Source organism: Muscardinus avellanarius (assembly GCF_963383645.1).
Source record: "Muscardinus avellanarius genome assembly, chromosome: 19".
NCBI classification, from domain to species: domain Eukaryota; kingdom Metazoa; phylum Chordata; class Mammalia; order Rodentia; family Gliridae; genus Muscardinus; species Muscardinus avellanarius.
The window spans coordinates 8690419-8714091 of NC_137805.1; the positions used below are offsets into that span (position 1 = coordinate 8690419).

Genomic DNA, 23673 nt, shown 5'->3' on the forward strand with positions numbered 1-23673 from the left:
ATTTCAATTTCCCTCAAACTGGATATGCCTCCCCGTGAGGAGGAGCTATAATTTTTGTTTCATAAAACACAGCAAAGCAATTATTTATGTGAAATATTAAAGCATTAATATAAATATGTAAGAATGCAAGCAATCTAAATCCAGAACACGGCATTTCATGAAATAGATTGTCTTAATTTAACCAGGACTGTGTAGAAGTAGAAATAAAATAAAAATGTCTTTTTAACCAGAACAAACATTAAAAACCACTGCAGAAAAATAATGGGCTTTGGATTCAAACATTTTTGACAGTGTAATGGAAATGTTTTCTGTAATTTTCTTATCACGGGCTATTTTTTAATGTATTCATTGAGTTTACCAAAAGTTAATGTAGCTTAAATGGATCTGTGAGCACTAACTATTGGCAGAAACTGCATTTGCAATTAAAAATAAATGTTTGCCTTTTCCCCACCATGTTGTTGGAAACTCTCATGATTTCCCAAATACGTCAGACCAAGTAACCAAGAATTGTCTCACTATGGTGATCTTGGGGAATGCAAATGAATTGGTTTCAAATTCCATGTACTATCATGATGACATGAGATAAAAACAATACTCTCATACCCAGAGTTACAAATAGTGTAAGACTAAGACAGATACCATTACTGAGAAAAAAATATATATATTAAATTCCGGAAGGCCAAGTTCAAGGAAAACCAGATTCAGGAGTAAGGGCTCCCTCTCCACTTCTCTAATTTAAAGAAGCAGAACTGATTTGTGAGCTTTTACCAACAAGAAGATGCAAACAGTGCCTGGATTAGAAGAGGTGGTAGATTTCTTTATGCCTGGGAAAGAGTGTTGTATCTCTTCCTCTTCTGTGAGTGACAAAGAAGACATTAACATTGACCTCATGAAGTTGAGGGGGTTGCTGGTATTAAAAGCATCCATTGCTCATCTGGAAAAGTTTCAAGGTGAATACCCTCAGAAAGTGGCATGAGATAGCATGATAAAAAAGGACATAATACATCAGGGGCCAATGAAGAGGGAGATTGAGGCAACCTCCCCCAGTCAGGTGCCTCAGCCTTTGCACTAGGGAAGAAGACATCCAGTTCTCTTGACTGGTTAACGGAGCCTGGAGAAGAAACAAGAAAAAACGTAATATTAATTTAAAAAATACCCAACACTCACAGTGCATTGGAGGAATGCGCCATGGGAGAAACTAAAGGGACAGGTAGCTGCTTTTCTGCAGTGAAAAGGGATCAAAGTGGAGCTGAAACTATATATATCATCTGCACCAAGAGCGCTCTAAACAGCAGGGCAATGTCTTCACAGGACCAAGATAAGAGTCAGACATCTCTGCTTACTTTGAGAGCATCCCAAGGCAGCAGACGAGAGCCACCTAGATTACCAGAACCTCAGTTCCCCACTGGTCCCTATGATGCTTTGGGGGAGTGTTTTGCTTAGAAAAATGAAAGAGAGAGTAAGAGAGGATATCATACGTTCTCTCTTACTGTATGCTTCTTGAGAGCACGTTTGGAGGTTGTAGCAGGAGAGCGCAGATTCTCTTATGCCCTTGACCGAAGACCAGTCTCTTCTATTCAAGAAGGAGGGAGGGAGGAATGCACATGGGGCAGTGAGGATGGAAGCAGACACTCGCCTAGCCATACAGATAAGCCAAATCAACCCTGGCCATCGATGGAGTGACCTCCCTCACATCCTACAGGTATCTTTCCATCCACATTATTTAAAGTCCGTTATGTTCATAAGTTCCATTTTCTTTCCTACTTTCTTTTATATTGTACTGGGAATTGAGCCCAAGGGTACGCTACCTCCAAGCTACACCCCAACCCTATTTTATTTTTATTTTGAAACAGGATGTCACTATGTTTCTGAAGGCCTCACTAAAATTGATGAGTCTGGCTTCAAACTTTTGATCTTCCTGTCTCAGCCTCCCAAGTACTGGAGGCTGTGCCACCACTCAGTCCAACTATAAGGTTTTTTTTTTTTTTCTGGTGTGTGTGTGTGTGTGTGTGTGTGTGTGTGTGTGTGTGTGTGTGGAACTGGGGATGGAACCCAGGGGCATTCTATCTCCAAGCTACAGCCCCAGCCCTATTTTTTATTCTTGTGGGGGGTGCGGGGTCTGGGGATGGAACCCAGGGCATTTGACCTCCGAGCTACAGCCCCTGCCCTATTTTTTTTTAATTCTTTATTTTGCAACCAGTTCTCACTGAGTTGCAGAGGGCCTCACTAAGTAGCTGAGGCTGTCCGCGAACCGCAATCCTCCGGGTCTCAGCCTCCAGAATGCTGGGATTACAAGCGTGTGCCACCACGCCTGGCTTTTATTCTTTATTTTGAAAAAGGGTTTCACTGAGTTGCAAAGGGCCTCACTAAGTAGCTGAGACTATCTGCAAACCAAGATCCTCCTGTCTCAGCCTCCCAAGTACTGGGATTACAGGCATTTGCCACCATGCCCAGCTTATGAGTTCCATTTTCTAATGAGAAAATAAACACAAACAGAGAGAAGCCCAACAACTCAGAGAATGTGCACATATGCTGATAACCAGGGCTTTGTTAACCAGAGTTTTTCCTATTTCTACACTGATATCACCTGGGGGATTTAGTAACACCACAGACTTCAGGGTCTCACTATGCAGATTCTCAAAGGGTCCAGACAATACTCTAGAACTTTGTGCTGAGACCTCCTGATTTAAAGTTAGATTTTCAGCTAGGTGTGGTGGCACACGCTTGTAATTCCAGCATCTGGGAGGCTGAGACGGGAGGATTGCAGTTGGAGGACAGCCTCAGCTTCTTAATGAGGCCCTTTTTCAAGTCAGGAAACCCTGTTTCAAAATAAAGACTAAAAAATGGGGCTGGGGGTGTAGCTCGGAGGTAGAATGACCCTGGGTTCCATCTCCAGTACCGCAAAATATTAAACTAAAATAAAATAAAAAATAAAGTTGGACTTTCAGCTGAAAAGTAGCTTTTCCAGGGCAGTGTTTGTACCCCATGCTCATTAGGATCACATCCTCAGGGCCCAGAGCCTGCTGCTCCACCCGGGATCATCAGCACAGAGGGTCATTCTTAACATCTTTTCCTCACATTTCTTTACCCACATTCCTATGGAGTCTCCCAGCCACACAGTTTTGTTCATGGAAAGATTGGTGGACATTCTCGTGCTCCAGGTAAGAAACAACTGTCCCTGGGCCTCTGAGGCAGTTTCGCTGGGAGCTGTTTCAAGGGAGAAGGGAAATTGCAAAGAACCATGTGCTTAGGGTTTAAATCAAAGTCACTATTCCTCCAACGAAATCTGCCTAGGGCTCATCTGGCCTGGCAGGCAGACCCTGCAATGAGACCCAGCATTCCTTTGTGCCCAGGATCATTTGTGCTTAAAGTCCCAGTTTAAAAGAAAAAGGACAGTTAAAGGGGTCGTTGAGCATCTGTGGTTTATCTGTTTGTTTTCTCTCCCATCTCCCACCCTGGGAAGCAACATAGATAGATGGGCAAGATGCTGCCTCTGCGGCCTGGTCCCCTTCCAGGAGCAGCTGCAAAATGTAAAGACACTCACAATGACCTTAAAGAAGTCCGAGCGGGGCCCAGGCAGAAGTTCTCCCTCTGGGCACCTTGAGCTGGGGAATGCTGAGCTCAGACCTGCCCAGAGAGCACTGCTCCTGCTCTGTATCTCAGGGTTCTCCTTTTTCTTATACAATTTATAATCAAGATACAGACAGAGCTGGTGGATTCAATGGGAACTGAGCCAGCCGTGCTGGTATACAGCTGTACTCCCAGTACTTAGGAGGCCGAGAGAGACCAGAAGGATCGCAGGTTTGCAGCCAGCCTCAGCAACTTAGTGAGGCCCTCTGCAACTTAATGAGACCCTGTTTCAAAATAAAGAATAAAACAGGGCTGGCGCTGGGGCTCAGAGGTAGAATGCTTCTGTGTCCAATTTCCAGTACAAAAAAAAAAAAAAAAAGAAGAAAAAAAAACAAGAAGAGGGAATTAGGCTGAGTTCCATCTAATTTAAGGACAGATAGATTACAAAAGACAATGATGAAACTGATCATTACAATAATAGTAAGTGGCAAGGATGTTTTTTATTCATATCCCATATTACAGGTAGAAAATCCTTCTTAATTTGTGAAATGAAACAATTGGGGTTCCAGAGAGATTTAATTAGTCAGCTTAGGCATTGGGGTGCAGCAACCTGCCACCATTTTAAAAGGCCCAAGGAACCCTCTTCTTCCTTAGAGGGGCGTGTGTGCGCATGGCGTGTCTGTTTTCCTGTTAGCCCCTGGCCATGGCTCTAGGTCATCAGGTTTACTGCTGCATTCTCATCAATAAGCCTGCACTGATCAGAACAATATCAAAATGATAGTAGGTGTTCAAATTCAATGCTTGTCGAAACTGTGAATGAATGACAAACCAAAACTAATAATGATCATGTATTTTGTGAAAGCAACTTGAAAATTAAAAAAAAAACATAAAATTTTCAGATGTAGAATTGAAAAGTCCCTTTTCACCGGGGATGATCCTCAGATTCAGAAAGGACTGAGTTTTGTTCTTTATTTTTGTGTTTTTTTCCTGTCAGAGTTACAGAAATAAATAGCAACTTATTGTAATCACTCTAAATAAATGAAAAGTTTTTTTTTTTAATATGTGAGATGCTAACATGGAAAAGGTCACAGATAAATAAGAGTGAGTCAACTGTCCTTGGAAGAGTCACTGACACCAAAGATGTCTCCTTTTCCCTGTGGAACTTTTATGAGGAATTGGGTATTTTTCTCACAGTAATACCAGGCAGACACTGAAGAGAGATCAAGTAGAGAAGACAGAGGATGATGGAGCAGCATAACTGGCTGATACTTACCCAGATTTGCTGAGATCATGACTGTCTGGGATGCCCAGCTGTCAACTGCTGAAGACTTGGTGAGATAAATTCATGAGCCGCCTTTCATTTGGTGGAGATGTAGGGAGAGTGGGGGAGATTCCCACCCAAAACTTAGAGAACAAGATTTCCTCAACTCTCACTCCATGCTAAAAATGATTACTTAGCATATGAATACAATTCAAACTACTTGCGTTTCCCTAGAAAATTTCAGTAAATCATGTTGTGCTGGAAAGAAAACTCAACATGGGCTATCAGTCCAGCCCAACTTTTTACCCCAAGAGAAATGTCAAACTCAAGACCAGGGGAAATCAGAAGCAACAGTAAGCCCATCATTCAAGAGATATCATTATTAAAAATGACTTATATTTGAGCTGGGGTGGTGGTGCATGCTTGTAATCCCTGCGCTTGGGAGGCAGAGACAGGATGATCGCGCTGGTTCGGAGCCAGCCTCGCTGGCTTAAGAGACCCTGTTTCCAAATAAAAAAAATATAAAAAAGGTCTGTGAGTGTAGCCCGGAGGTAGGAGGGCTTCCAGGAACCCCAGTACCACCACAAAAAATGACTTATATTTGTTAAAATAATAAAACACCCCTTTTCACCAGTAAAAGTCAACTTCCCCCTAGCCCAGGTTCAGTTCTTAACTGTCCCCCAAGTCTCCTGTATTGAAGGGCTGGCATCCCAAAGGGGATAGCATTTTTAGGAGGTAGGTCAGGGGTATGTCCTTGAAAGGGATAGTAGACCCTAGCCCCTCCCTTTTCCCTATTTTTGCCACCTCTTCCTCAACTATATACTTTCTTCCATGATGGACTCTGTTATCACAGACTGAAGGCAACAGGACCTGAAACCATGAGCCAAAAGAAACCATTTCCCTTTATAAGTTGTTTTTCTCAGATATTTGTCACAGTGATGGAAAGCTAATATACCCATCATTTCTTTCCTGCCTCTTCTTTACTTTTCCTCTTGGGGAAAAAGAAAAAAGAAAATTTAAAAAAACAAAAAAACTCCCTCTCACTCCTTCCCCTTTGTCCTCTGTAGCCAGATAAACTGATTCAGCTTTGTTTTCTCATTTCAAGAAAGCAGCCAAGACCAGAGAGTAGTGTGTTTTAATTCATTTTTCAAAAACAAACTCACACGGATTGATTCTTCAGGTCCCCTCACTTGGACCTGACACATTATGAATTCCCAAGAATTGTGCATAGTTAACATTAAACGGGTTCTTGTGCAGCAAAGTCACTGGGTGCAGGTAGCAGTAAAACATTCCCAAGACAATCACTAGACATGCAGAACGCCAGCCGGAAGCGCGGATCACTTTCAGGGGTCTTGCCGCAGGGAATATGAGGTTGTATTTTGTGTGCATTGAAAACTGTGTAGGTAAGCCAGCTGAGGTCACGGGAGCAAAGCACCCCTATTTCCTGAACCTAAAGAGGTTTCCTCCCAAAGGAAGCATGTTTGTGATCCCTCAACTTCGAGGGATCCTTGGGGTCAAAGCCAAGCCACCATGAGCAGAGAAGCTGGCTGACCCTCTTCCTTTTAACTCCCCAGCAAGGAGAGAACAAATGCCATTCACCCCATGAATCCCCAAACCCCCCATCCCTGGACTGAAGCATGGATACAGGCCAAGCAAGCCTCGAATACCCAGGCCTGTTGGATTGAGCTATGTTGGTGTACCCCGTGAACAAGGTAGAAAAGGGCTTTGGCTGTTCTACCCGATCCAGGTGGCGGAGAGGGCTTGGGCTGCCTGCTGAAAGGCCCCTAGCCCATGTGCTTGTACTCAGACCGGTCCCGGGGGATCTGCACCTGGTTGGCAGTCATTTTGTGGTGGACGTGGTAAATTGCCAGCGTTATCACAATGACGAGGCCCAAGATCATCCCCAAAATCAAGGGCAAGGTCTCCTCCAACTGCTCTCGCTCGTCCACGGGGCATTTATGCTCTGAAATGGGGAAGAAGGAAAGCAGTGAGCTCCAGCCCAAATATTCTGAATCATCAAATATCTGAATCCTCCTATCAAAACCGAGAGAAATGGATATGGGAAAATGGCTCAAGGCACCAGAATCTCTGGAGAGTTAGATGTCCTTCACCAACAAACCCCAAGGCTTAGCCACTTAACATTCCTACATATATAGCAATTAAATAGGGGAACATTCAGTTATCAGATTCCTGGAAGATGCCAACAGAATATCAATATGATTTAAACTTTTAGTTTTTTGGTATTATATTACTCTATTACTGATTAACTTTTGACTAAAATACAATATGCACAAAGAGAATTACATACAAATCTACGCATGCTCTTGTGTGGGGGGGTACAGGGGATTGAACCCAGGGGCATTCTGCCTCTGAGTTACAACCCCAGTCCTATTTATTTATTATTTTAAAACAGGGTCACACTAAGTTGTGAATGGCTATGTTGCAGAGGCTGGCTATAAACCCTGCAATCTTCCTGTCTCAGCCTCCTAAGTACTAGGATTACAAGAATGTGACACCACACTTAGTATACATATGCTTTTTAAAAATTAGTGCTTTACCAATCAGAGGGTATGGAATAGGGGAGATGGAGCCTCTTTAAAACGCAGGAGGTACATAAACAAATGTATCAAAGTTAATCACCAAACAAGCATGGGATCGAGGGAGGGCGAGGGAATGGGATGGGGACTGGATGAGGGCTAATTGGATGATGTGTGCTTGTATATCCTCTCAAGTCTTGTATTCCAATATGATATATGATTACAATGCACCAATATAAAATAAAAAAATTAGTGCTTTAAAAATTATACTTTTAGCCGGGTGTGGTGGCACATGCTTGTAATCCCCACGCTAGGGAGGCAGAGACAGGAGGATCGTGCAGGTTCAAAGCCAACCATGCGTGCTGGCTTAGGAGAAACTGTTCCCAAATAAAAATGTAAAAAGAGGTCTGGGAGTGTAGCCCAGAGGTAGAAGGGCTTCCAGGAACCCCAGTACCACCAAAAATAAAAAAATAAAAAATAAAAAATAATAAAAATTATACTTTTAGATACACATATACACTTTAAATTCTGTGCATTTTAACACATGTGAAGTGGACTAAAGATCTTTAAGTAATGTATATCTTGATGAAAATTCAACAAATGAATACCCATGTAACTATCATCTCTCATAGATTTCTTTCTTTCTTTTTTTTTTTTTTTTTTGGTGGTACTGGGGTTCCAAGCCCTTCAGCCTCCGGGCTACACTCCCAGACCTATTTTAAACTTTTTTATTTTGAGAAACAGGGTCTCTTAAGCTCCCCCTGTGCACTCCTCCTGTCTTGCCTCCCAAGCGCGGGGATTACAAGCGCGCACCACCACGCCCGGCTCTTGTAGATTTCTAAAGAGAGTGATACTTCTTTCTGGGGGCTGCTGGAACAAAATTTAGATACATAAAAGAACCCAAGTTTCTCAAGACATTTCTGTTTATTCACTTAAAGAAGTTATATTTCCTGTTAGGGTTTGGAATTGGGTTTGGATCTGGAATACCCCCCCAAAGTCTTGTGTTGAAAACTTCGTCCCCAGTGCGGCAAGTGGGGGTTCAGAAGTGGGGCTTTCAGGCAGTGACAGGACCCTGAAGGCTCTGACCTACAGATGGCTAAGTGGACTACTGGCAGTGGGGACCTGGTGGAGGAAGTAGATCACTGAGGGTGTGCCCCGGAAGAGATTGTCCTCTCCTTCCAGGGTCAAGCAGGGGTCAAGCCCTGCTTCCTGGCTGCCCAGAGCTGAGGGCGTTCCTCTGCCACACCCTTCTGCCTCAAGGTTCCCCCTTCCCTCAAGAGCAGCAGAACCACCAACCGTGGATTGAAACCTCTGAAATCAAGAGCCAAAATAATTCTCTCCACCTCAAAACTGTTCTCATCGGGTGCTGTTTTGGTCACAGCAACCAAAGCTGACTAACAGGCCCTCATCTCTCAGTGTGTGAGAGCAGTAGAAAGAAGGAGGATGAGCCCTGAACCCTAGGAATCTTTACTCTCTAATCCATGGGAAATTTCAAATGTACATGCAGCTTTTAAAAAGCTGTATAATTAATATACCTGGTTCCTAAATTAATACCCAGTTCTAAACATAAAAAATATCTCAGATAATCCCCATAACAATTCTGAGGTAAATAAAGTTATTAAACCCATTTTCACATGAAGTCATTGACATACAAAAAGGCCGAATAATGTGCCCAGGGCTAAACAAAACCCCAACCAAATGCAAACAGCTTAACTCAACAGCCTAATGAAGGCAGTGTCTAGCAGACCTGAGCTACTGGCTTTAAGAGGCTGCTGAATCTGGAATCCAAGGAGAAAAATGTAGGGCTGTGGACTCTGTTTCTTTTCCTTTTTTCTTTTAAATTCTTTTCATTGGTGCATTGTAATTGTACATGATAGTGAGATTCACAGTGACACACTCATACATACACACAACACTATTTGGACTGTTTCCTTCTGGATCTCTCCCCTCTCCTCCCCTTTCTCCCTCCCCATCCCCTTCCAATAGCCTACTGGTTGGTCTCTCTCCTCCTTTTCATGGGGTCCCTTTTCTTTCCCTTTTTCTCTCTCTTTCACATATGAGAGAGAGCAGAAAGCCCTTGATTTCTTGTGGATTTTGCTTTTTAATCTATGTAGTGATCACAGAGAAACATCAGCTTCCAGAAAGCCAGTGAGTTGGATATTTATCACAAGGGGCATGAAGAAACTTTCAGGAGCTGCAGATAAATTGTTTTTCTTACATATGGAAATGGTTTTGTAGGTATATTGATAAGTCAAATATTGATTAAATCATGTACCAAAATGTGTAGTTAATAGTATGTGACGTATGCCTAAATAAAAATTCACTATATATATATATGCATATATATATATATATATGCATCTCAACTGGAAAATAAAATATATTTTTTCTAAAAACAGGGTTTTTAAAAAGATAGTTTGTCAAATGCTAGAGAAGTGTTGAGCAACTACAACCACTAAACTGGACCTCTCCTTACTACAAGCAGAATTTTGGAGATGAATTGGCAGAGAACCTTTTTTTCCATGCTATTTGATTCAACATAATGAATTCCAACCCTCTGAGGGTCAGTCTGTGGTCCCCAGAGAAGGGCCTCGATGAGTCCACAGTGCTCGGAGGCCATGGTAGGCCTAGAACTCCATGGTTCCAGAGTGTTGGTCTTGCCCGTGGCACAACATTGTCTCTCATCTACACGAGAACCCAGGATGCTGCTCAGTAGGCCCCAGGCATCTTGGCAACAGTGTCCTTCTGACCTCAGCCTCTACCTTCCCCTTCTTATTCTCCCTCCCACAAAGCAATTTCATGATTAGTCCAACCAGTTGGACCCTGGTTTTAACGAATTTGTTTTTGCTTGACCTCTAATTACCCAAGCAGCCGGCTAGCCAGGAGTCCCAGGAGGCAGGAAGGAGATCAGAGTTGTGTCAGAGAGCAGAAGACACAACTAACACTGGAGATTGAGGCCAGGTAGCATTCTCAGAAACACTGTGGCTACTGCTCCAAGTTCTCAGGACAGGAGGTGGCCAGTAGCCCAGGAGAGCCTCTTGAAGAAGGGAAGCTTACTTTTATTTTTACTGTACTCATGATTGAACCCTCACCCACACATGCTACATCCCCCCAGACCAAGAAGGGAGGAGTTAGTAGGCTGGGAAGAGTCTGGAATTGGGCCTCTAAGCTTCATTAACCAATTTATAATGTCATGTTTTTGCTTTTTTATACTATATATCTACCTGTGAATAAACAAATATATAGATAGAAATAGAGCCGGGCGTGGTGGCGCACGCTTGTAATCCCAGCATTCGGGAGGCTGAGACCTGAGGATCGCAGTTCGTGGACAGCCTCGGCTACTTAGTGAGGCCCTCTGCAACTCAGTGAGACCCGGTTTCAAAATAAAGAATAAAAAATAGGGCAGGAGGTGTAGCGGGTATCTATCTTTTTTTGTGTGTGTGTGGTACTAGGGATTAAACCCAGTGGCATTCTACCTCCAAGATTTACCCCCAGCCCTAATTTTTATTTTAAAACAGGGTTTCACTAGGTTAATAAAAGTCTACTTGCTGAGGTTGTCCTCCAAGCTGCGATTCCACTGTCTCAGCCTCCCAAATACTGGGATTGTAAGCGTGCACCACCATACCCAGCTATGTCTATGTATATATATTTATCTATATAGCTATAGAAATATAGATGTAGAGGGTGGTGTAAAGCTCAGTGGCAGAACTGTATGCTTAGCATGAATAGGCTTTGGGCTCAAACTGCAGCACATGAAGGAAAGGAGGGAGGGAGAAGGGAGGAGGAGGAAGGGAAGAAGACTAGGAGGGGAGGGAGAGAAGGAGGAAGGAAATCAGTGTATATACATATAAACTTTTAGAGGTCCTCATGGGTCCAGATTCTCACAATAGGAAGGCACAGATGCAATGACACACTGGTAGGGAGACAGATGAAAGTGGGCTCAAGCCTCGATACTCCACTTGCCCGTTAAGGAAGCTTGGGCAAGTCACTTACTCTACCTAAAGCTCTGCTTCCTGAACAAGAGGGTCAGCACCTACTTTGCATGGCTATCATGAACATCAAATGTAAAAATGCAGAAGGCCAAGCCCTGGTACTGGGTACGGGAGTCGCCTTTCAATCACTGACATTTATAAAGACACAATTATTATACGTATTATGTGTGCTTCTTTTGAGTCTGAAATCCTTAGGAGATTTAGTGCCAAACTATTGTAGAATAAAGTTGTGGACAGTAATGGGTGAAAGGATTCACATCTCATATCTCATCCTTAAAGACAGATGGGAAAGAAATGATGATAATGATTTAGGAGAGAGAGAAAAAAAGAAAGAGAAATACATGGTGATCTATTCTGGAGAGAGACGGAGAGATAAATACTATTATGATTTCTTCTTCAAAAATCATTTTTGTTACTTTAAGAAAAAAAATGAATTAGTGTCACAGAAAGGAGAATATAAGAAAAATGCTAAACTATGAATATGTCAGAAATAATCATGGGAAAATAAGGTGTCAAGAATTCTCATGAAAAATGCCAAACCCCATCCTTATCCATCCCCATTCACTAAGTAAGCAATAAAAGGGAATTCCTAGGTTTATAGTGGCTTTCTATTGTCTCCAACTCAGCAAAGCTGTGGAGACCAAAAACACCACTTATCTGACAGCAAAACCTGGCTTCAGTGCATGCAAGTCTCCTTGTATTCTCCTTCCTCCTACCCACACAAAGATTCATGATTCCCTGCCGGAAGCAGATATATTAAAATGTCTGATTACAGGATGGGGTGTGTTCTTTGGGGTCTTACAAAATATGTGGCCTAGGCTCTATATTTTCATCCTAAAGTCTAAAATATTTGCAATCCCGAGAAACAACTAGCCTCAATAGTTTTAGAAAATTCTGAACCCATAGAGCGGGATGTGCATTCCTCCAGGCTAAAGCCAGTGCTTCCAAAATATGCCCACGACCTGTAGCGAAATAGTATTTTAGGTTTTAACTTGAAATATTTGTATACAAGCATAATTAGAACAAAAGCTTTTTAAATAGTTATCCTGACTTTGTGCATCCAATATGTTAAGAGTTTGGATCTTGAATATCCCCTAAAAGGTCCGTGTGTTGAATGTCACGGTCTCCAACATACGGTTCTATTAAAAGGAGGAGCAGCCTTTAGGAGGTGGGGCCTAGAGAATAGAAGTTAGGTCCTTGGGGACCTGCCCTTGCAGGGATACTGAGACCTTGGTTCCTTCTCATCTCTTTGCTTCCCTTTCACCATAAGTGAACTGATGTTCCCACCATGAAGTACTATGCTCCCACAAGCCCAAAGCACAGGGCCAAGCGACCCTGTGTTAATTATGCACCAGAATAAGCCTTTCTTCCTTTTAAATTGAGTATCTTAGGTATTTTCAATGCCTTCAGTTGACTAACAATAATTTGTGTTTCTATTCTCTGCTACTTAAAGCAATGATGCTTATGACCCACTAAAGCAGAGAGAAAGCAATCTTTTCTGGGCAGGTTTGATGAAACTGTTGATGCTCATTCAAAATAATGTTTATGAAAGCTACAAATTAAAATGCACAAGACACAAAGAAAACTGAAATTCAGCCATCATCATTTTTAATAAATTGAGATATGGCAATGTAAATACTTTTTGATTGATGCAAATGTATCTCAGTTGTGTTTGCAAAGCAATGCAAAGAATAAAAGTTACTTTGTGAGATCTGCACAAATCAATGCCAGATGAAAATAACTATGATTTTTATTGGTTACAAAGCCACAGGTTTTGCTAGTACTGTCGCATAGTACCTTCATTTATATCAAAGGAGATGCTAAATATTGATCAGAGGTAAGCGAAAATAGAAACTTAAAAAATTTTCCCACTGAAATTTACAGACTCCCTGAGTTCTATTCACAAGCTGTATAGAGTTTAGGGTTAACATCTTTGTGAAATAAACTGATTATATAAGCCATGGATTACAAAACAAGAAAAGCCTCAGCTCTCTACCAGGGAGAAGAGCAGCCATGGATTAGACCACATGAGGCATTGGACATTCTGATCTCCCTGGACCTTTGCTCTTCCCCAAGACTGGGGTCTCTCAGGCTTCATGCAACTCTAGAGTATACCAAAAAGGTAAGCATCCTATCACTGCAAAAGGAGACAAGCAGCCCCATCATTAAGAACACAGATGAGGACAGAGGACAGATCTGACATTAAGGGGTGCATCTTTTGCCAGTGGCCAATTGCTGTCTTTCCTCAACCATAAACCCAGTGCACACACAAAAACTGAGATATGGGGTAGTTTCTGGCCACTGGGTGTAGGTTTTATTTTATTGTGTTTTGTTTGATGACCACGGGATTTTAAAATTGTATTGATTCCCCAAGGGAAACTACAAGGACTCTTCCTTGTTCCCCAAATGAACACTATTGGCATGGACAGAGTGCCACACTGTCTGCTGCTGGAGCTCTCCTGACACCTGGGCTGTCCTGCGTTAGTATAGGAGGGCGGCCTCTTAATGGCTATACGTACTCTATTGTTTGATGGGACAGCTGGAGGGAGGAGTGTGACCCTCCTTCCCTGTGGCCTCTGGGATGGCCCTGGTCTTCTGTAATCTCAGAAAAATATATTTCACATAGTGAGAAGTTATCCAGATTAAGTGGCAGCTTCTTTGGTCAAGATGTAAACACTGGAGATGATAAAATTGTCAAAGCTCTTATTGTTCAATAGCACATCACTAGAGCACGGCCTGTATCACAGATATCCTTTCCCATTAGACCACAAGCTCCACCATGGCCAGGTAAGTTCACAAATCCGCAAACCTAAATGTCACAGGCATGAACCCATCCTCTCTTCTCTTGGCATTCACCTATACATACATTCTGATTGGCTTTACGAGGCAGCCATGAGGCAGCTCAGAAGTCCCAGGGGGTTAGCATGGTGATGGATGGCAGTTGAGGGGTAATTACCAGCATTTTTCTGCCCTCTCGGGGCTCTGATGCTCAGGCATGTCTCCAGAGCACAGACTTCTGACGGAGTCCTGTGGCTGCCTACCTTCGAGGCCATACACTCAGGGCTCCATATCAAAGCCCTCAACCCAATTCTTAGCAGTGTTAATAACCAGATTGTGCTGGGCACAATGGCTCACGGCCATCATTCCAGTTTCTTAGGAGGCTGAGGCTGGAGAATAGCAAGTTGAAGTCCAGCTGGGGCAACTTGGTGAGACTTTGTCTCAAAGAAACAAACAGCCGGGTGTGGTGGGGCATGTTTGTAATCCCCGCGCTTGGGAGGCGGAGACAGGAGGATTGCGCAGATTCGAAGCCAGCCGCGCTGGCTTAAGAGACCGTTTCCAAATAAAATATAAAATAGGTCTGGGAGTGTAGCCCGGAGATAGAAGGGCTTCCAGGAACCCCAGTACCACCAAAAAACAAACAAACAAACAAAAAGGATGCCGGGCATGGTGATACATGCCTGTAATTTCAGTACTTGGAAGGCTGAGACAGATGGATCATAGGTTTGAGCCCAGTCTCATGAACTTAGTGAAATATGTCTCAAAATAAAAATAAAATAAGGGAGAGAGAGAAAGAGGAGGAGGAGGAGGAGAGAGAGAGAGAGAGAGAGAGAGAGAGAGAAAGAAGAAGAAGAAGAAGAAGAAGAAGAAGAAGGAGGAGGAGGAGGAGGAGGAGGAGGAGGAGGAGGAGGAGGAGGAGGAAGAGAGAAATTGGAAATGTAGCTCAGTGGTAAAGCACTTCTGGATTCAAATCCTAGTACCACAAAACTGAAAGTTAAAGAAGAAAAAGCTTATCCCTCCTCTGACTGCTCCCTTCCTTTCTGGTGTGGCCCATTTCTAGGTTGAAAGGTACCAGGTAAATCACAGACCTACACAAAGTTCTGAATTGTTAAACCTTCCATGTGTTCCTGACAAGTCAACTTGTATTTGTGAGTGTGTGTATGTGTGTGGGGGTGTGATGGGGATGCAGAGAAAGTTAAGGTATATTCACTTCCACTAAAACACAACTGTCAGCTGGGCATGGCGGCGCACACTTGTAATCCCAGCATTCAGAAGGCTGAGACGGGAGGATGGCAATTTGAGGACAGACTCAGCTACTTAGTGAGGCCTTTCGCAACTCACTGAGACCCTGTTTCAAAATAAAGAATAAAAAATACAGGGCTAGGGGTGTAGCTCAGAAATAGATTGCCTTTGGGTTCCATCCCCAGTGCCAAAAACAAACAAACAAACAAACAAACAAAACTGTCCAGGGGGCATCTCCCAGTAGTGCTATGGGAAACAATAATAAAAAGCTCATCTTATCAGGACCAGAGTTGTGGCTCCGTGGTAGAGCACTTGCCTAGCTTGAGCTGGACCCTCGATTCAACCACCAACCCTGAGAAAATACAAACAAATTATTCTTTGTGTACCCCACTCTCTGGTTGTCATCCTTATTCACCAGGAGTGGCTGAGGCTCTCGGAGCAAGTGCGGCTTTCACCAAGCATCTCCACCTCCCTGGGCCTTGGCTGTTCCCTTGTTAATGGGGAACTCATATCCTTTTAAAGAGTTTGTTGATTTTACCCCCTGATGATTAAACAGGATTCAGCCTATTTGCAGTATGTTTTGAATGCCTGTTAAATCTGAATCTCTTTATTTTGTCTGGCATTGGGGATAAAACCTAGGAGCATTCTACTTCTGAGCTACACACTCAGCCTTTTTTATGTTTAATTTTGAAACAATATCTTGCTAAGTTGGTGATGTCTCACTAAGTCACTAAGGTTGAACTTGAACTTATGATCATAAATATTTAATAAAGGGGAATACAGAAAGCCTTCGTGTTCTCTTATGAGTTTCCTTTTCTTTTTTACATTATATATGAATGTTTCCTTTAACTCAGTCCATTAAAGTACTCATCTGATTCATTCCCTACTAACGAGGAAACCCCCTCCCATCATAGACAAAAATCTCACGGAGCCCTCCAAGGGATACATTAGGAATTAGTTGCAGAGGGCAGGTTAATTAACCCCAGCTGAGAAACATGGGGTACCTTGAACTGCAGGACAAGACTTGCTTACAGAGTGTGTTTGTATATAAATGAGCCGAAGCGGCCTCTGTGTACTGGTTGTTTATTTCTTAACCACAGGCTGAGCCCCTTTAGCATGAAAGCCTGCTGGCGCCAAACTCAAAAATTTGCACATCCTCTTTTTTTAGAGATAGCTTAAAAGAGAAAAGCCCACCTGCTTTGCACCACCCTTGAAACCTCACCCAACAGCTGCTGCCCATTGATAGGTCAGGGCACTGCAGTTACAAGGCGCTGAGCTGCTGCGGTGTCTTGAAGCTCTCTGAGCTGTCCCCACTTCTCCCACCCCTGTGCTGTTGAGCAGCATCGCCTAGCCACATGCCCCCCACGCCCTCTCCTTCGGACCCTGGTCCTTGTGCCATGAGCTGCCCTCTAAGCAGTCCCATGCTATAAGGGGCTTTCCTTCCCACACAACCCTGTCCAATCTCCACCAAGAGAGCTCACTGTGTGTCCCTTCCAATAAGCTTCCAAACCTTCTGTAAGACTCCATGAATCAAGAGCATCATCTGGAAGCTGGTTAGTGAAAGAGCATACTGCCCAGCTCCAGATCTACAGAACCTGACTGCAGTTAACCACACCACAGTGGTGCACACTGCAGCTCAAGCAAAAATTCCTGTGCACAGTGCAATTAACAGAAGCTGGGCTAAGAGACTTTCATGTGGGGGTCAGTGTAGCAGCCCAAGCACAAGGCACCAAAGGAACCTAGGGGATAAAGCTGTGTCGACCTGCCTTTACTTTCCCCCCAGCCCTAGTGGGTGTCTGTTGAACAATTATGCTGCTCCTTCTTGCTTTTCTCGTAAGAGTCATTAAGTAAGCAGCTTGAAGACCGCCAGGTATAACCTCCTTCAGAGAATAGCTCTGCATGAGAAACTCTTATGGTATCCTTGACCATGGCTGTGTTCAAACACACACGCACATGTATGCGCACAACTAAATGCACATACACACCAGATAGTGGAAATGTCCATATGCGACCAGATACCACCCCTTTGGCAGGCATGTTCTGCTCACACGTGCAAATGCATCTGTAGTCCGTGGAAAGGCTCCTGAGCTCCTACATGCTGGGACCCTAGTGCTAGAATCCGAAAAGACACCAGAGAAGGCATTTTTCCAGTCCTGACAAATGGAATCTTATGATTTCTTACAAAGATACAGCACAAGGCAGATGCTAAGAGGCACAGATAGGAAACAAAAGGAACCCTTCTGCACAAAGGCACTGGATTCAGTGAGTGATCTGAATGGGGGCTGTCTCCGCCCAGGAGTGTCCAAGCTGAGCCTCAGGCCATCGCACAGGAGAGAACATCCCAATTATTACCCACAAGAGCCTAGCTGAGACAAAGCGCAATTTGCTTACGCTTACTAGACCTGAAGTCAGGAAATTATACTGCTTATAACCTCTGTGTGGCTACCCAGCAGTCATCCCCATCCAGGGCCTTTGAATGGGTAAAAACTGCTTTTTAACTTCATGCAATGAATTTTACTGATTTTTAGCAAAGTCACTCTAGTCCTTATTCAGTACTTATTTATTCTTTCCTGGTACACAATTTTAAATAGCCACGAGAATCGATTTCTCAGTCCATAAACAACTATCAGCAACAATGTAGAAATAACACAGAATAGGTTAGGGTGAGGTGTGGTAAAATCTAGTAATTATAACAGTAGTAGTGCCGAGAAGTAAAGAAGTAGGTAATAACAATTGACTGTCAAAAACCAAAATGTCACCACAGACTATTAACTGTGCCATATAAACTCAAAAGCAATTGGGGTAGAGACCCTGGGGACTGAAACTACGTGGTCCAATATTTTCATAATGAATTCCTGGTCATCAAAAATCATAAGTCAAATTATATTTAATTATGCTTAAGGTTTTCACTTTAAGAAATGCACTGTTACATTTATGAATATTTTCATAACCAACCAAGTAGAATTTTTAAAACTGTTATGTTCTTGACATATCCTGCTTAATTTTAATTTTCTAGGAAACACATTTAAAATTGAATACCTCATCTTTCCTCAAAAACAGGTAAGAATGGCATGGCTTTAAGGAATAGACCACATGCAGACTTTCCTGGCAGAGACACATTTGGGAGCCTCTACTAGTTAAATACTCAGCTTTAGAATATCAATTTAGCCAAAGGTAACTGGGCATCTTCAATGGGTCAGGCAGGCACTGTGAAATGTGCTAAAAATACAAAGATAAATAAGAAATACACCATTCTCTTAAGGGCTACTTCAAAATTCTCAAATGCCTTCCGAGAATAAAGGAGCCATGGGTGTGTTGTAGTAGGTACTGACCCAGTGGGTTTTATAAAAGCTGAATGGATAGCTTGGGGGATGGGGTTGGGTCACCTAGGTGGGGAGATCCTAATATAAGGAATATCTGAATACTTATATTCACATGGCAACCCCCAGCCCAAAGGAAGGCAATACAGCACAATGAGTATCTCACCCTGAGACACAAATAGACTATCAATTTTCTTTTACAGCTTCCCCCTTATAAAGGGATGAGGGAAAGAGAACGATGGAGATAAGAAAGAGAGAGAGAAAGAGAAAAGAAAGGAATGAGGTAGAGGAGGAAGTGGGAGAGGAGAAAAGGGCCACAGAGGGAAGCTGATCATTCAGCAGTCTACCTTTTTAGTCTTTGGAAATTGTTACAGACAGGGCCAGTGTCATTTTAGCCTAGAGGAAATCCAATTGGTAGCACCATCTTCCCATCCCTCCATTAAAACCAGCCATTCCTTCTCCTGCCTCACGCCCTCCACAGCCCCACTCACCTTCACTGAAGACAAAATCTGAGATGATGTCAAAGGGCTGGATGTGGACTGCCGACAGGATCATGGAGACAGTCTTCTGTGGGTCGCTGGAGGCCAGAGAAATGGTCTGCTGAGCTTGACACTCGTAGGACTTCCCAGCTGGGGTGACCAAGGCAGAGAGGCGATGCGAGGTGGCTGTGTGCTTCCCAGCTGCAGCAAAGGTCCAATGTGGGGGTTAGGCCTTTCTTTCTCTTAGAACCTTTTGTGCTTCTAAGTCAGTGTGCCTAAACTGGCTGGCTTCTTCCTCCCAGCTCAGACCACCAAGCCTCCTATCCTCTGAGGCTGTGCAAGCGCTGGGGCTCTGCAAAAGGCATGCAGTGGTGGTGAAGGATAAAAACACCCATTCTCTGAGCCAGGGCTCTTTATATTTTAATTTGGAGCCAGGCATGGTGGCACATGCTTGTAATCGTAGTACTTGGGAGGATGAGATAGGAGGATCACAGGTTTGCAGTGGACCTCAGCAATTTAGTGAGGTTCTCTGCAACTTAGTAAGACCCTATTTCAAAATTTAAAAAATGAAATATTAGGGCTGGAGATGTTGCTCAGAGGTAGAATGCCCCTGGGTTCAATCTCCAATAACACACACACACACACACACACACACACACACACACACACACACACACAATTTGGAATTTCTTTTTGGAAGAGGGGAGTGATATCTAAAAAAATCAATCCTTTTTACTACTATGTAAAGCCTCAGAACGAAGGTTCCAAAGACACATAAAGAAAAATGACTGGTCTTCCACATTTTGTACTGGGTCATAAAAGAGTATAGAATCTTCAACAAAACATGACTGAGTGCTGGTGCTCTGAGCTGGGTGCCCTTACACATACATACACACCCTTTGGACACCTGTCCCCCTTTTTCTCCCTTTCTAGCCTAAATTAGATCCCCTCCTTTTTTCTCTTTTTATTTTCTCCTTTTTACCAAAAAGTGGGAGAAATGCCTGGAGATAAATTTTGATGAAATGGAAAGATGGACCTTTGACCAAAGTGATTTAAAAAAGAGGTGAAATGGGAGAAATGATACATTCATTCTCTTATGACTTCAGTAAAAATTCTTTTCCAACTCAGGTGTCCAGGTGATGGAAGGCCTCATTACATGAGACAGTTTATTTTTAAAATAAATATAAAGATAGCCTTTGATAACACTTCCAGATAGCCACGTTGTTATTTAGGAGATGGATGTTGCTCTTTCTATGATACTTTAAGAATATGTGGGTGAGTGGTTGGAAGGATAGGGAGGGAAGGCTAATAAATCAAGATAAGGAATTAAGGTAGAGAGCAGGCTGCGGGATGGCTGCTGTCCATGCCTGAGGATGCCCTGTGATCCCTGTGGCCATGCGCAGAGTGATGCTGAAGGCCATCGGATCCTGATGGAAAAGGGCAGCCGCAATGACCTCTCGCATTTTTGAGTGCAAGAAAACAAAAACCTATGGTTGGTGCAGAAGAAAATAAAATAAAGCTTTGCCCTTTTCAGTGTTCCTTCCAAATCCAAATTATGAGGCTTTGTATGGCAGGCTCTCCAGATCTGTCTCATCTAAAACAGGCCCTTGGTGATAGATAGTCTGGCGCCCTGGATTTCCTTGCACTTCTGCAAGGTCTGAGGTCTTGAGGACCTCCTCTGTCCTGGAGGGCAAGCAGACCTAGACTGGTCCCAGCCTGGGAGTGCATTGCCCTGCCAGCGCTAGTTCTTGGGACCCGCACCCCCGCGGTGTCCGCTTTCCCTGGCTCCCTCCCCAGACCTGCTGGACCCTACTCACCCCTGACTGCGTCTTTAAAGTGGGTCTTCTCAGAAGAGTCATAGACAAACTGCACCAAGCTTAACTTCCACTTCGCTTCCGGCCCCTGGGACGTGTTGTAGCTTTCCTGCCAAGAGTGAGAAGCCCCTGTTAACAGCTCCCAGGGCTTGAGGGTCCCCAAAACCCAGGAGCCGCTAATGCCCATCCCCACCCGGGAGTCCGCGGCCCCTCCGCGCGCCTTCCTCGGAGTTACCTTCACGAAGAGCATCTTGAGCGTGTATGCGCGGTCCACCCAGAACACCTGCAGCTCCGACTCGTGGTGGCCACAGCGGCCCTGCACTTCAGCTCCTCGGGTCAACGCGATCTCAGCCCGTTCTGTTATCAGCTGGGAACACAGACGCCCCGCGCCCGCTCAGCGGCGGCGCAGGGGGACTGTAAAGGTCGACGCGTCCAAACTCTGGGCTGCTCGTTTGGGCTCTCATTTGCGCGCGCGCTCGCTTCAGTTCCAGGAACATGCTGTTGGGTTCTCTACGTGCAGACCCCTCCAGCGGGGAAGCATGGAGGGGATGGGGGGGGGTATTTTCAAAACAGGCAGGAAGAGCAGAAGGCGTTACAAGCCGGAACCCCATGCAGCGTTCCGGAGCAGCCTTGCAGGGGCTTGGGGGAGGCGGGCGCCCCAGGTCTTTCGAGGGCCTTGAGGGAGCGTGTCCCTTGGCCCTGGAGCCCTAGGAGCAAGCTGGGGGTGGAAAAGGGTTCCTTACATCGACGTAATTGCTGGCCCACACATCATAAGGTACACTAAATTTGGCTGCAAACTCTGCCATGAGACATGTCGTCCCATTTTCCCGCACCACAAATATATCTTTTTCAGGGTTAGTAGAAAGGCCTGAGAGATTTTCCACTTCTTGTTCGGCCATGATCTGAGCCACTGTATCTGCGGAACAAACACACCGATCTCATCAGTTTAGGGCTCTGGGAGCCCCTGCGTCTAGGGCGTTACAGGCACCTGGGTCTGCGGTTCTGGAGTAGTAAAGTTCCCAGCTAGCAGCGGTGTGCTCCGCAAGCCATCTCCCTAACCCAAGCGCTAACAAACTCAATTCCGTTCCTTTTGGCTTATAGTGAAAATAACATTTTTTAAAATGTACATCTTTACTTATTTGCGATGAGGCTGGCCTTTTTCTACATCCTTGGGTAGGGTTAAAACCAAATCCCTTTCGCCAATACTGTGACCTGACCTAGCCTAACTACCTAGCGCTCTGTCTAGCACATGCCACGCAGGTGTATGTATGGCTCCCAGGGGAACTCCTTGACACCGGCGGAGAAAACACTCCTCCCACTCCCAAAAGACCAAGAAAAAAAAAAAAAAGAAAGAAAGAAAGAAAGAAAGAAAGAACAGAAAACTGCAAAACAGAAGGACCGAATTTTCAGCCTTGAAATACTAGCCCTTGCTCTGCCCGTTCTATTCTCTGCAGAGTGCAGCCCGCCCTCCAGGTCGCCCAAACGCTACTCACGAAACAGTATCAGAAGAACTCCAAGTAGGTCCATGCGGAGCACCGCTCTTCCCCGTAGACCCATGCTCGCCGCTGCCACGAATGAGGCCAGAGGCGCTGCTGCAGAGGCCTCGGGAGAGGGAATCCCTCAAGTCGCCGCTGGAGTGGGCCGATGGGGCGGAGGGAGGGGACCGGAGGGCGCGGGAGGGAGCGCGTGCTCCGTGCGCGGGTAGGACCCGGTCGCCGCGCCTCCAGCTCGCTGCGGAGGGATGCGCCACGCCGCGCGGGAGCTGTCCACGGCTGGAGGTGCTGAAAGGGATCCGCTGGTGGATCCGCTGGTGGTGCAGGGGTGGTTGTGACTCGGCCAATGAGATTTAGGGGAGCCAAAATTCTCCCTGGGTCTGTTTTCTATTCTGCAGTGGTATCCGCAAAGATGAGACTATCCTGAGAAACTTAATGGCGCCCTCGGAGTTATTAAATCTCCCTACCAGGTACAGTGATTCTGTAGTATAGAGATCAAATCACTGGAGGCTTGAATTCTGAAACTGCGTCTAGTTCCTGAAGGAAATGGTAAGCACAAATTGCGCCTGCTTTGGAGAAGGAGGGGTAGGCAGGAGTCGCGGAGGAAAATGCTATGGTAACAATTTCCTGCACTGGGAGACTTTGCTCTGCTCTCAGTGAGCTCGTGGGTTTAAAGTGACTCCTCTTCAAACAGGGCCATCAGGCGACTGCAGTGTGTTCGCTTGGGCTTATTCTAAGCGTTCTCTGAGAGTCTGAGGACTCCAGAGTCACTTGCCCTCGTCCATGTAGTGACCCTGCTGCCAAGAGCGGTGTGGATGAGCCTGAAGTTTGTGGGGTTTTCTGGGGTCCTTTAGGACAGGAATACTAGAATTATGTTCTAAGTAATGGCATATAGTTATGTAAGAAGAATACACACTGACGTTATGCTACAGCCTCTAGTGGAACAGATTAATCAAATATTACTAGGGTAATCGCTATATTTGCATTTTGGTAGTATGTTTATATTTTATTCTTGCCCTATAAATTAGAATATATGTCTTTCAAGAATAGATATGCTGTCCTCACTAATTATGATAATGTCCAAATATTGTTTTTCTTTGAGGATATTTCATTATGTGTATTAAATAATATCTGCCTTAGTAATATGTCCTAAAACAGTGTTATGTGGAAGGGCAAATGGCAAAATA

General features: G+C 44.3%; 1 protein-coding gene across 1 annotated transcript; it reads right to left on the reverse strand.

The window, feature by feature from the left end:
• Positions 1-6615: 6615 nt before the first annotated feature.
• Positions 6616-22550, reverse strand: LAMP5 (lysosomal associated membrane protein family member 5; the record flags this gene model as incomplete). The annotated part of the gene is made up of 6 exons (XM_080716316.1): positions 6616-6794; positions 19192-19380; positions 20997-21102; positions 21229-21360; positions 21737-21909; positions 22487-22550. The coding sequence occupies 6 exons, from the start codon at positions 22548-22550 to the stop codon at positions 6616-6618; spliced, it is 843 nt and encodes a 280-aa protein (XP_080572442.1).
• Positions 22551-23673: the final 1123 nt, after the last annotated feature.